The sequence below is a fragment of the Schistocerca gregaria genome, chromosome 3, assembly GCF_023897955.1.
Source record: "Schistocerca gregaria isolate iqSchGreg1 chromosome 3, iqSchGreg1.2, whole genome shotgun sequence".
Classification (NCBI taxonomy): Eukaryota; Metazoa; Arthropoda; class Insecta; order Orthoptera; family Acrididae; genus Schistocerca; species Schistocerca gregaria.
In genome coordinates, this window is record NC_064922.1 from 203,885,832 (window position 1) to 203,900,241 (window position 14,410).

The 14,410-nt window shown below is 38.1% G+C and overlaps 2 protein-coding genes across 11 annotated transcripts in view; one reads left to right on the top strand and one right to left on the bottom strand.

The window, feature by feature from the left end:
• Window positions 1-4,424, top strand: part of LOC126356142 (bromodomain-containing protein 8) — a 482,606-nt gene extending 478,182 nt beyond the window's left edge. For all 9 annotated transcript variants that reach the window (XM_050006870.1, XM_050006864.1, XM_050006865.1 and 6 more), the window contains one exon: window positions 4,353-4,424. In XM_050006870.1, coding sequence (XP_049862827.1) covers window positions 4,353-4,391 — 39 coding nt within the window. In that variant the 3' untranslated portion in view covers window positions 4,392-4,424. The remainder of the gene's footprint in view (window positions 1-4,352) is intronic.
• LOC126356145 (retinol dehydrogenase 14-like) overlaps window positions 1-14,410 on the bottom strand; it is a 262,668-nt gene that overhangs the window by 196,276 nt on the left and 51,982 nt on the right. The window contains exons 2-3 of one of the 2 annotated variants that reach the window (XM_050006880.1): window positions 12,645-12,737; window positions 12,302-12,538 (exon numbers count right to left, since the gene is read on the bottom strand). The exons of the other annotated variant lie outside the window; for it this stretch is intronic. Coding sequence (XP_049862837.1) covers window positions 12,302-12,538; window positions 12,645-12,737 — 330 coding nt within the window. The remainder of the gene's footprint in view (window positions 1-12,301; window positions 12,539-12,644; window positions 12,738-14,410) is intronic. 2 annotated transcript variants of the gene reach the window in all.

Below are 14,410 nucleotides of genomic sequence, written 5' to 3' on the forward strand. Positions count from 1 at the left end.
AACTTCCATTAGCTATTTTATTGGTTCTTTCTTCAAAGCCATTTTTGTTGCTTCTTCCTCAGTCCTTCTAGACTTCATTTATTTCTGATAGAGCTCTTGATTTTTTAAAATCTTGTGATGCACATGGCCAACAGAAGTGTAAGTGTATGGTCAGTACCTACATCTGGACCTGGACAGCTGTGGCATCATTTTATCTGATTCTTGTGTCTTTGCTTCATTAGTGTGTAGTCTAACTGTAATCACTTTTTATCTGCACCACCACATGTACCTTCTTCTAAGAGGAACTTCAAATGATGTTTCAGTAGCGTCATTATGACTCCAAATATTTACCAAATTTTCACTGTTTTAATTTATTTTCCCCAAGTGCAAGGTTCCTACTGTCTTACGGAGTATACGGGATTCCGTAGCTACATTAAAGTTGCCCATTACAACAACATTATATTTTTTAATCAGTTTCAATAGGTTTTCAGTATCTTCATATGCAGGCTTTACTTCTTCCAAGTCATGAGCCTACATTGGGAAATATGTGTGACTTACCACCTAGTCCATAGGTGTACTGAATCTTTTAACCATCATTAACCGGGTGCTGACATGGTACATACTGCAAACATTGTTCAAACATTTTCCTCTTATTATAACCACCACTCTATGCTTTCTGTTTTTTTTTCTAGCCACCATTATAAATTAATCTAAACACATCACCATAGAAATCTTTATTTCCTTTGCATCTTGTCTCATGTAGACCTAATATAGTTATCTCATTCTTCCTCATCTCGTCTTTCACTTCATCCAGTTTCCCTACTTCCATGTTCCCATCTTTGTGGCAGTTATAGAGGGATTTCGCATGGTAATGACCTGAGATGCCCTCTTACCTCTCCTGTCATATCTCGGGTTCCAAGATCTCTGACCAGTTGTTATTCCCTCATTAATGTCAACTACCATTAATCTTAATAAAAAGTTTATGGTACTTGCAAATTCCATCCTTTCATTTACTATTTAAACATCACAGTAGAATATACATTTTGTCTTTTTAAAAAATATGTTTGAACACTGCGCACTGCCATATTTGAGGCTTTTTATTTCTTCTACAAGAGTTGACTGAAAAGTAATGCCTCCACTTTCGTACCTCTTCAACAGTTGGCAGCATTGGTATGTGACAGGAATTGGCTTGTTTCATAGCCTCTTCTCTACAGCTCCAGTTGGCAGGAAGCCTTAGCATTGAACGGTTGTGTTGCTATAGTGTAAAATATGGAACCCTGTGCAGACAGTCGGTCAATGTGATTTAAGCAATGTGCAGTCATAGAATTCCTGACTGCAGAAGGTGTCACCCCAAAGGAGTTGAATCAGAGAATGAAAGCAGTTTGTGGTGATTGTGTTGATGTGAGTACTGTGCGTCTTCATTCTCATAACGTGAGAAGAGTTACCGGCAAATTTCAAGTCTGTGCACTTTCATTTCAGGAGTCAGCATCTAGGGCACCCATCATGCACATACTTCCGATAGCCAAGCAAAGCGATAATGTGACCCACACGTTCTTGTGAAATGCCAATTGTGCTTGCAGTTTCTCTCTGAGTGATACGACAATCGTCCTGAATCAATCTGTCAATATTTTGCTTGTGAACCTCAGTGATTGCTGGCACAGGACGTCCAACTCTTTGTTTGTCATGCAGGTCAGATGTTCCCACCTCGTCATCTTGAAACTTTCTCACACAATGACGCACAGTACTCACATCAACACAATCACCATAAACTACTTTCATTCTCTGATGATTCTCTGTTACGGTGGCACCTTCTCCTGTCAATAATTCAATGACTGCACGTTGCTTAAATTGCACTGATCGACCATCTGCGCAGGGTTCCATACTTTACTTAGTAACAACACAACTGTTCAATGCTAAGGCTTCCCGCCAGCTGGAGCTGTAGAGAAGAGGCTACGGAACAAGCCAGTACCTGCTGCACACCAATGCTGCCAACTGTTGAAGAGTTACAAAGGTGGAGGCATTATTTTTCAGTCAATCCTCATACTTAAAATTCTATGCACCATGAATGCACATTGAAATTTTTGACATATACACAGAAAATACATTTTACTGATAATTCCTTAACCGGTAAGCTGTACTTTACGTGATGAGGCACTGCTTTTGTATTACAGATATGTATGTATTGTGAACATTCGAGCAAGGCTACTCTTGCTCAGATTTGAGGTGAAAATGCTTGTACAACAGTAGCCAAAAAGTTTTAGTTATCACCACAAGAAAATCAAGCTGTGACCGTGAGACTTGGTGATGGTGTCAGACCTACTCTATGTATTCACCCTTCAATGCAATACATTTTCCAAATAATGGATGAATTGACAGATACTTTGGTTGTATAAATCTACATTTTAGCTGTTCAGGAGATGCTATACCTTGAGAACCACTTGTCTTCATTCTGGAAATGACTGCCACATAAACAAGAAGTAAGTGAATGCCATGATAGAATAATATGGAGGTGAGGTAAAATTTGATAGCTCAAAGGAGCAGCATGTTTGGCGGAATCCTCTGCAGAAGGGAGGTGGAGCATTGTTGTGGAGCAAAAATCCCCTTGGTGAGCTTCCCAACATGTTTCATCTTGACAGAGTCTCATAGCCCAATTAAATAGTATGCTCCTGGCATAATTTACCACTTAAAAGTGTAAGTGTTAGCACCAGCTGGCCATTGTGGCCAAGCAGTTCTAGGCACTTCAGTTCAGAACCGTGCGACTGCTATGGTCACAGATTCGAATCCTGCCTCGGGCATGGGTGTGTGTGATGTCCTTAGGTTAGTTAGGTATAAGTAGTTCTAAGTTCTAGGGGACTGATGACCTCAGATGTTAAGTCCCATAGTGCTCAGGCCATTTGAAGCATTTGTTAGCAAGGCAGTCCCAAAAGCAGTCAGCATCACTTTGGTTATAGTCGGTGGGATCTTTGCCTTTTTGGAGGTGGTGAAACCACATGTTTCCACTGCTTGCTTTGCTCCTTTGTCTTGTTGTCATAGTGATATACACAGTTTAATACCATGCCATAACAAATATTCTTGGTACCCAAAAAGAGTGAAGCATATCTCTTCATAAAGAATGCCAGTCAAGAGAATCTTGTTATTGTACTGTTGAAAAAGCAACAGCTAAAAGTATATCATCACAGAATGAAATTTTCACTCTACAGTGGAGTGTGCACTGATATGAAACTTCCTGGCAGATTAAAACTGTGTGCTGGACCGAGACTCGTATATCATCATGTTCAATTCCATGGGAATAATTGTGCCCCACAATCATGATGTAATCCAGGATTGAAATAAGGTCTCCATCAGTTATAATATAATCTGTCTTTTTTTTTTAATGCAGATCTAGATTTCAGTTGATAATGCAGCTGTCATCAGTGCATTATAGGTAGCTGCATAAACTCAACATAATTGTAATAACACATATTCCAATATAACTTAGTCACATAGAAACATTAGTCTAATATTTGTATATGCATATGTTATAATTGAATACGTGTTGCTATAATTATGTGTCTGGGTGCAAAAACTTGAATATGTTAACTGCACTTCAAGATAATTTTTGTCACATTTTCTGACTTATGCGAGCTTGTAATCAGGGAAAGACTTCTGGGGCATCCATATGTATTTGCAAACCTCACGTACTCTTACTCAACAGCTTGGGGTAAGAGGACACAGAATTATTTTTTAGGAAAATTTTTATTAATTGTCTAATAATAACTGGATGACAATTAAACTTTTAAACAATATTACCAAGATGTCAAACTAGGTGCAGCATGCATGACTGATATAATCATGCTGCAAGTCTTTTTTTTAAATATTTAGTAAAACTACAAATGTGTATCTTTACTCCCTCCTACCCTTCAACCCAGAGCCAAATCTAGTTAGATCAGACAGGCAGACAATGTGGCATAATTTCTCCAAGAAAGAAAAAAACAATACATTTGATTTTAGAACAAAAGCAAAAAATTTTACTTAGAATCATTTGGAAATATACTGATGAGGTATTGGCAGTGGCTCCTCAGTAAGGACTCTGTCTGCAAATACGGTGTATGTGCCCATCAGCTTTCAGGAAACAGAGGAATTAAAATATCCATGTTATTGTGTACAACACACATTTCATCTAAATGTGAGTTCAGCATCACCTCTCTCACCCAGTGACATGTGGTTAGTATCTTGTTATCTATCATCTTTGTTTTGAACATCTGTGGTCTGAATATCTTTGTAACCATAAAACTGCAATATTAGACTTCTTGTCAAATGTTATTTACTGCAAGCAAATGAGTGTGAGTAAACTGTGTCAGAGTATAATGCCAGAAAAATGTTTCATTTTACAGGTGGTTGCTAAAAATTGGTCATGGTGTCATTACCATTGAATATCCAGCACAGGAAAGCTGTCCACTTTCCAATATGTCAAATTTCATCATGGTTTTTCATAGATGTCAATACACTGCATGAAGTGGTAAGATTCCAAAGCATAATTTTTATTTGAAGAAGGAATTAAACAACAAATGAAGGAACATTAACACATTATTAACTATGTTCAGTGTAGTTCTACAGCTAGTATGTTCTGATGCTTCATAAACAGATATATGGCAAATATTGCATTCCTAAGATTTGTACCCGTTTCCCTTACAGTATGTTCTCATTGGAGTCAGGTAATGCAACTTCAGTTTTGTCTGTCATTAACTTCCTATCATTATGTGCTTCTGCTATTTACTGATAAAGCCATATTTACTCAGGAATAAATTAACTCTACTCATATTAACCACTGACAGTTATGTGACATCCCATATGATAGAGTTAAAATACATTTCAATGCTAGTTTCCCTGTTATGTGTAATGCAACATGATTTGTGATATATTCATAGCCCTCTAATTTTTTAGGAATGGCTGACAGAACCCAACAACTTGCAGTTCTTGAAAATATGGCATCTGAATAATTAGAGGAGGCTCCATTCACTAAGAGATATGAAAGTACTTCCAGAGTGGTGGAACCCTTCCAGATTACTTAGGTGGCATATTCTCCTAGTTGGTATGCCACTCCTTGTTGTAGTTGGCAGAAGAGCCAACACCGTGTTTCTAGAGGAGGCCGAAATGCACGCGTTTTAGCTCACGCAGGCTGGCGTGAGGAGGGAAGGACTATACTGACATGAGGTCTGGAACATGACAAGGAATTAGAATTCAGAAAGTGAACGTAGCTAGTTTGAAACTTAACTTTAATCCATTAATGATGAACGTTGCTCTTGATGGTACATGAGTCACAATAGTATCTGTTCAGATTATAGTAACTGAATATGGCGCCTTGCTAGGTCGTAGCAAATGACGTAGCTGAAGGCTATGTTACACTGTCGTCTCTGCAAATGAGAACGTATGTAGCCAGTGAACCATCACTAGCAAAGTCGGCTGTACAACTGGGGCGAGTGCTAAGGAGTCTCTCTAGACCTGCCGTGTGCTGGCACTCGGTCTGCAATCACTGACACGCTGGTCCGATGTACACTAACGGACCGTGGCCGATTTAAAGGCTACCACCTAGCAAGTGTGGTGTCTGTCGGTGACATCACACTCCTAGCTATTCCATTATAAGGATACATATCTATTTGAATATAACAAATAAAACCATTAGTCTTTTTTCATGGGACTGGATAAAGACTGATGCTTATGAAACCAAAGTGCATATGTAAAATTGACTAATGGGTTCTCTCGTGCTCACAGCTAGCCTCATAAAGGAACATAAACAAGAAGATTAAGTTTACCTGAGAGAACAAAAGTGCAACAGATTTGATTATGGACAAACTGAGAGTTTATTTAAGCTGTATAAAATTTTATGATTAATTGTTGTAAATTTATGTATTATTATCTGTTTCAACCTGACAAATACAAGGACTGTTTAAAAAATATCCAACCTTAATTTTTATTGTTGGAACCAAGAATGGTATCAGAGCATGCGCACTCTCTACGTTTGTAGGCTCATGTAATGGGCATGCCTGATTCATTTCACTAATGTGGAAAAAACCAGTCACTGACAAATGAACAGGTATAACTGGTAGTCTTCAGATTTTGTGTTGTGGGCAAAATGACAGAAAAAGTGGAATAACGTTATTGCATCAAATTTTGTTTTAAGCTTAGCGATTCTCAAGTCAGAACAATCTCCAAGACTGAACAAGTATTTGGGGATGAAGCAATGGATACCACACAGATAAAGGAGCGGAACAACTGCTTCAAAGATGGTCGCTCAACAGTGAAGAGTGAAGCACATTCAGGTAGGCAATCAACGTCTGTAAATGAGGTTGTTGTAGATCACATAAGGACCCTGGTGATGCAGGAGCAGACAATATTAAACTTAGAACTGGATCCGGACATTCAATTTTAATGGAACAATGGATCTCATGAGGACCTCAGCAAAATTTATGCCCAAGCTGCTAACAATTGAGCAGAAGCAAATTTGTTCAGACATTCCATTGGACATGCTGGATATTGTGAACAGTGATCACTGGTGATGAGTCATTGATTTATGGGTATGACCCAGAAACAAAATCCAGTCATCGCAATGGAAGCATTCATCATCACCAAGACACAAAACAATGTGGCAGGTGAAAGTCATGCTGAACATCTATTTTGTCTCCATTGGTGTCATCCATCACAAGGATGCCCCAAAAGGTACTAATGTTAATAAGGAGTTCTACCAGGAGGTTCTGTGTCACTTCCATGAAGCAGTGAGATGCAAACTGCCGGGCTTGTGGGTAGGGAGCAGTTGGCTTCTTCAGCACAATAACACAGTTGTTCGTCCTTCTCAATTAATTCAGAATTTTTTGGTCAAACACAATATGGCTGACTTAGCAAAACGTGACTTGTGGCTTGGGATCAGATTTGAGGACAGGTAAGACATATTGCAGAATTCAACAGAGCAGCTGTGCACCAAACAAAAAAGGCTTCCCAATGATGCTTCCAGCAGCGGGAGCAGTGTCGGAAGAGATTCACAGAAGCTGAACAGGTCTACTTTGAAGGTGACCAGAGTCAAACAATTTCATCTGAATTAAGATTGATTTTATAAATAAAAGTCAGTTACTTTTTTAACAGCCCTCACAAGTGGCAATAACTGGTACTTAAACATAATTAACAAAAGAAAACTATTTCATGAGAATAGTAAAAAATTACATGCCTTTATCTTTGGACCCATTCAAAATATAGCACATGTACATAAATCTGCATCTACATAAATAATCTGTAAGCCGCTGTGCAGTGTGCGAAGGAGGTTACATTATACCAATATTATCAGTTTTCTTTCCTATCCCATAAGTGGATGCAGTGAGGGAAAAACCACAGTATAATGTCTCTCATCTTTTTCCCATGATCCATACGCAGGATACATATTAGTGACAGCATAAAAGTCACACAGTCCTCTTCAAATAGTAGTATGCTGAATTTGCCCATCAGTGGTTTGTAAGAACTACATCATTTTTCCTCCAAGAATTCCTATTTACATTATTTGAGTGTGTATGTTATACTTTTCTGTGGACAACACCAATCACTTACAATCCTAGTAACAAATCTCTGATTTGTTTGATGGCAGTTGTCATGCTTACTTGATAAGGATCCAAAGAGTAGATCAATATTCTATAATTACTTAAACTAGCGTCTTGTATAGCCGACGGCCTTGCTGCAGTGGTAACACCAAAGTGAAGTGTGTTGGGTTGGGCTAGCACTTGGATGGTGACCATCCGGTCTTGCGAATGCTCTTGGCAAATAGGTTGCACTCAACACTTGTGAGGCAAACTGAGGAGCTACTTGACTGAGAAGTAATGGCTCCAGTCTCAAAAACTGACTTACAGCTGGGAGAGCGCTATGCTGCCCACATGTCCATCCACATCCAGTGATGCCTGTGGGTTGAAGATGACACAGAGGCCAGCCAGTACCATTGGGTCTTCATGGCTTGTTCGGGCAATGTTTCGCTTTTTTTAGTTTCTTTAGCATCTTGTATGTAATTTCCTTTACAGAGGCCCCACACTTTATGAGAACCCTTCTAACAAATCTATATCTTCTAGTCACCTCCCCTAATACTGTACGGATTTTGTATGATTGTCCCACTTCAAATCACGTCTTAGTATTACCCCTAAATACTCATACTACATGATGGACTCAAGATGTTCACCACTAATCTTATAATTATATGCTATATGGTTCTTTCTATTTGTGATAAGCACTGTTATACATTTATCCATAATGAAGAAGGGTTGCCACTCATTGCACAAGTGGAAGTCTGTCCTTGCCTTTCTGCAGTTCTTTACAGTTTTCCAAGAATTTTCCAGTATTATGTACTAGATTCTATTTGTCAAATATTTGTCTATCTGGTCATATACCTGCAAAGATACTCCATATGATTATACCTTGATCGGCAATTGACAAATGCAGTGCAGTGTCAAATGACTTACAGAAATCTAGGAAGATGGAAGGTACTTGTTCCACCTACAGTCATCAATTGCAACATATATTGTACAAATATAGTGAGCTGTGCTCCAAACAAGTGTTTTTTTTAATCTGTGCAGATTTTTTGGGAGGGCTTGTTTTCCTCCAGGAAAATCTTAATGTCTGAAACTGACCATCACTGTCACCTCCAAGAATACTGACCTTTCCTTTTGGGACATTAGAACCTCATCAGTAGAGCCACCCATCTACAGCACAGGCAACCATCGACTACTACCTAAAACTGGAGAGACTACAGCTTTTCCAATTGATTTATACAAATAACAAACTCCAAGAAACATTTTGCTTCATAAAAGTCTGCTTTCTATCTCGCGTGACTCATTTGGAAATAACACTTGTATAGACAAAATGTTGCAAAAACAGTTTCAAAATCACACTAGCACACAGTGAAGTATGATGAACATGGTGATTCTTGAATATAAACATGAAACATAATTTATGAAACATATGATGCGGGGTCACACATTGGTGTGGTTCCTGTTGATTCACTCTGTAGGTGGGACTATACTAGACATGGCCTACACCTCAACAAGAAGGGGAAGGGTAAACTGGCTGTGCTGTTAGCAGGAAATTTAAAGGGGGGAGGAACTACATCTCATGGTGGTAACTCTTTTTTAGTGTAAGATCAGTGTCCAGTCGGAAACTCAGCCAGGCAAGTACTAAAGATGTTAAAAAAGTTCAAGATACTCACAAAAGTAAAATGAAAAATGTTAGTATATTTCATCAAAATATTGGGGGATTGAAGAATAAAATTGATGAGCTTCTGCTTTGTTTAGAATATATAGAAACTGAGAATGTAATAGATGTACTATGCCTGTCTGAGCATCACATTGTCACTGATATGCAAAAGGTTAGCATCAATGGGTACAAATTAGCTGCACATGTAAGTAGAGATAATATGATGAGAGGAGGAGTTGCCATATATGTCAAAAGCTTCCACAGCGCAAAACATTTAGAAACTAAAAAATTTTGTGTAGAGCAACATATGGAAGCATGTGCCACTGAACTAAAACTAAATGATGGCACTTTCATAATTGTAACAGTGTATAGGTCCCCCTCAGGGAATTTCCAGCTATTTCTAGAAAACTTGGATGCTTTGTTGTGCTATCTTTCAGACAGGGGGAAGCAAATTATCATTTGTGGGGATTTCAATGTTGATTCCCTGAAAGAGTGTGATAGGAAGAATGACCTTGTAGTATTACTCAGTTCTTTCAATTTGAGCTCCGTCATTGATTTTCCTACTCGGATAACAAAGAACAGCAGGACATTGATAGATAACTTTTTTATAGACCAAGATAAGCTTAAGGACATAAATGCTTATCCTGTTGAGAATGGTCTTTCAGATCATGGTGCACAGCTAGTTACAGTACATGGCATAGCTCCATGCAGCATATCAAATCAGAATTTCAAAGCAGTGTGTTCAATTAATAATATAAATACTGCAAACTTTAGGGAAAGACGAAAGGAGCTAGACTGGGATGAAGTGTATATGGAACCTGATGCAAACTTGAAATATAACTTATTTCACGATACATTTTTAAGGGTATTTGAAAATTGTTTTCCCAAGAAAACAGTGAAACATAATTCCAAGAAAACATATAAAAAACCTTGGCTAACTAAAGGAATAAGAATATCTTGCAACCATAAAAGAGAACTGTATCAAACAGCAGGAGGGAGTACAGACCCTGAAATTGTTCAATATTATAAAAACTATTGTGCGGTACTAAGAAAAGTTATTAAAAAGTCCAGAAGCATGTGTATCATGTCTGAGATCAGTAACTCTGATAATAAAATTAAAGCAATTTGGAATATTATTGAAAGGGAAACAGGGCAACCAAGAGCACAGGAAGACTTTAGTGCCATAAAACTGAATGACAAGTGTACTAACAAACAATCTGAAATTGGAAATATTTTTAATAATCATTTTTTAAATGTTGTGGAGAAAGTAGGATCTAGATCTTCACTAGAAGAGGCAAGGCTTCTAATAGAAGAGGCCATACCTGTGCAGTTTGAAACAACTGTATTTCCAAGAAACTTTCCCCCTGAAATCAGTAAAATAATAAACTAACTGAAAAGTAAAAGCTATTACGGAATTGATGGCATTTCCAGCAAGATACTTAAAGCTTGTTCCCCACAAATAAGTAGGATTCTCAGCCACGTATGTAATACCTCTTTGGAGCAGGGTGTTTTCCCCGATAGACTGAAATATGCCATTGTAAAACCATTGCATAAAAAGGGGGATACGTCGGATGTCAACAACTATCGCCCAATCTCTCTTCCGACAGCCCTATCAAAAATTTTTGAGAAAGTAATGTATTCAAGAGTAGCCCCCCATATATGTAAAAATAAAGTATTAACAAAATATCAGTTTGGTTTTCAGAAAGGCTTTTCAACAGAAAATGTTATATACGTTTTCACTGATCAAATATTAAATGCTCTGAATAGCCGGACATCACCCATTGGTATTTTTTGTGAACTCTCAAAGGCCTTAGACTGTGTAAATCATGGAATTCTTTTAGATAAGCTAAATCATTATGGTTTGAGGGGGGCAGTGCACAAATGGTTTAATTCATACTTAACTGGAAGAATGCAGAAAGTTGAAATAAGTGGTTCATGTACTGTTAATACAACAGCTGATTCCTCAAACTGGGGGGCTATCAAGCACGCGGTCCCACAAGGTTCGGTCTTAGGTCCTTTACTGTTCTTGATATACATTAATGACTTACCATTCCATATTGATGAAGATGCAAAGTTAGTTCTTTTTGCTGATGATACAAGTATAGTAATAACATCCAAAAACCAAGAACTAAGTGATGTAATGGTAAATGATGTTTTTCACAAAATTATTAAGTGGTTCTCAGCAAAGAGACTCTCTTTAAATTTTGATAAAACACAGTATATACAGTTCCGTACAGTAAATGGCACAACTCCAGTAATAAATATAGACTTTGAACAGAAGTCTGTAGCTAAGGTAGAATTTTCAAAATTTTTAGGTGTGTCCATTGATGAGAGGTTAAACTGGAAGCAACACATTGATGGTCTGCTGAAACGTCTGAGATCGGCTACGTATGCTATTAGGGTTATTGCAAATTTTGGTGATAAGAATCTCAGTAAATTAGCTTACTATGCCTACTTTCATTCACTGCTTTCGTATGGTATCATATTCTGGGGTAATTCATCGTTGAGTAGAAAAGTATTCATTGCTCAAACACGTGTAATCAGAATAATTGCTGGAGCCCACCCACGGTCATCTTGCAGACATCTATTTAAGGATCTAGGGATCGTCACAGTAACCTCACAGTATATATATTCACTTATGAAATTTGTTGTTAATAATCCAGCCCAGTTCAAAAGTAATAGCAGTGTGCATAGCTATAACACCAGGACAAAGGATGATCTTCACTATGTAGGGTTAAATCTGACTTTGGCACAGAAGGGGGTTAATTATGCTGCCACAAAAGTCTTTGGTCACCTACCAAACAGCATCAAAAGCCTGACAGATAGTCAACCAACATTTAAAAATAAATTAAAAGAATTTCTAGATGACAACTCCTTCTACTCATTGGCTGAATTTTTAGATATAAATTAAGGGAGGGAAAAAAACTAACTTAAGCATTAGTGTCATGCAATATTTTGTGTAATGTAATATCTTGTACAGACATCTTTCATTAACCTGACACGTTCCACATCATTACGAAGTGTCATATTCATGACCTATGGAACAAATATTAATCTAATCTATCTTTCTCAAGACAAGCACTACACATCCTCCTTTACCAATTTAAACTACATTACAACTCACCTAGTAATAGAAGTGTTAGAAGGAAAGGTCCAAAATGATTAACATGCATCCCAATTAGTAGATTGTCCTTTGTGAACTTTGGCGGGAGGCCTCCAACACCAGCATTATTTACTAATATGTCCAGACAGTTCTCTGACTGTATTATGTTCTCTGCAAATTTTCTCACAGATGCTAGAGAACTCAAGTCAACCAGATGTAGAATCACATTTTTATTTCCTGTGCTTCTTATAATTTCATCTGAAAATATAAACTAATTCAGTTTTCTGCACTTGAGTTTGTTCTTCATTTCAACAACTGCCATTAAATACAATCACATGGTAAATACAGGAGACAAATGCTGTACCTCTAGCTTCCAGGCCCTTCTGCTGATCACGACAGGCTAAAATTACTCGAGCACCTCTTTTTGCTAAGTCTCTTGCAGTCTCCTTTCCAATACCTTGAAATATAACAGAAAAGGTGAAATAAATGCTTCTTCTTCACAAACGTCTTTTTTCCATTGATAGTATTTGGTACTGATGTATATCAGATAAGTTATAGAAATTAATGAGTGGATATGGAATATGTGTGTAAAGATTTCTTATTTTTGTTGTTTACAGAAGCATGTCCAGTGAGTATCATATTTCCTGAAAAGCATTTACCAATGTAGGGAGACAATAGTCTTAGCAATGAGCTAGTTATACAAAAGAAGCTTATGTGCTACATAGATGATAAAAGGGTTCTTAGAGCTCCTACAGTCACCATTAAACAACTTGGACTTTTTAAGTTCCTATATACTCATTCCTAACTCTTATTAGCTTTTGAGGTAGATTTAAACCTTTACAAAATTAAAAAATTTTCACCTAGTCCTCAACTAAAATGCGTGGCAAAAAAGTGAGACAGCCATAAGAGGAGAAGGAAATGAATTTAAGCTTCACAGGTTGATAGGGTGTCTGATGTTATTTCCATGATTACAAATTCCAGTGAAATATACAATGAACTTAGCAGTATGAGCCCACTCATCGATACAGCATTGCAACCCCCTCTGGCCTGAATGCATGTACTAATGTTGCTGGGAAGACTGTCATAAAGCCACTGTATCCTCTCCTGAAGCAAGACAGCCAACAGTTGTAACTAGTTCTTGATATGCTGGACATACACTGGGACAGAGTTGACATTTAGCTGGAATACCTCAACATCACACAGGCAGTTCAGAGAGACATGTGCCACATGTGGGTGAGCGCTGTCCTGTTGAAAAATGGCTCATTGATACAATTGCATGAGAGGCAACACATAAGGACGCAGGATGTCTGTGATGTACCATTATGCTGCATTATGCTGTCTGAGTTCCTTCAGTCACTAGCACACAAAATGGCTCCCAACTGCATGATGCCAGGAGTAACACCACTGTTAAGCTCCAAAACATTGGAAGAAAGGGACCTGTCCCCATGTCATCTTCATATTCTCTTAAAATTTCCTTTCTAATACTTTGAAATATAAAGGAAAAGTTAAAATATGTGCTTCAGTTTCACTAGCACCTTTTTCTTCCATTGGAGGTGCAGGCATAGGTCTATTTGGTACTAACACCGATGGTCATCCAGGGTAATGCAGAACTGTGATTCATCACTAAACACAATCTGAGGCCATTCATCAGTAGCCTGTGCTTCTCAGTAATGCCACCATTCCAAACGCAGCCTTGTATGTTGCAGTGTTAATGGCTGTCTATGTATGGGCAGTAATCTCTGGTCTGGCTAGTGCTAGCTCCTACCAGTAGAGTGGGATGTCACAGAATGTTGCACAACAGTGTTTGTTCTCAGATGGCAGGCACATATGTGAAGGGGTTATGATGTCCTTCGCGCACAATGCGATGATCCTCCCTTGTAGGTGTCAGACAATGTAGGTGACTCGAGCCTAGATGTCGAGTGTGCCTGCCCTCTCATTTCCGTACAATTCACATTGGACCATCGTCAAATCTGAATGCCTCAAAAATCTAAATATTGCACAATTCATCCAACCAGTCAAATGGAGACCTACAACAAGGCTTCATTCAAATTATGTCAGGTGCTGATAAAACTGTCTCATGCAAGTATCAGGCATTTCTGTGTTCTTCACAGTGACAACTCAACACCTAAT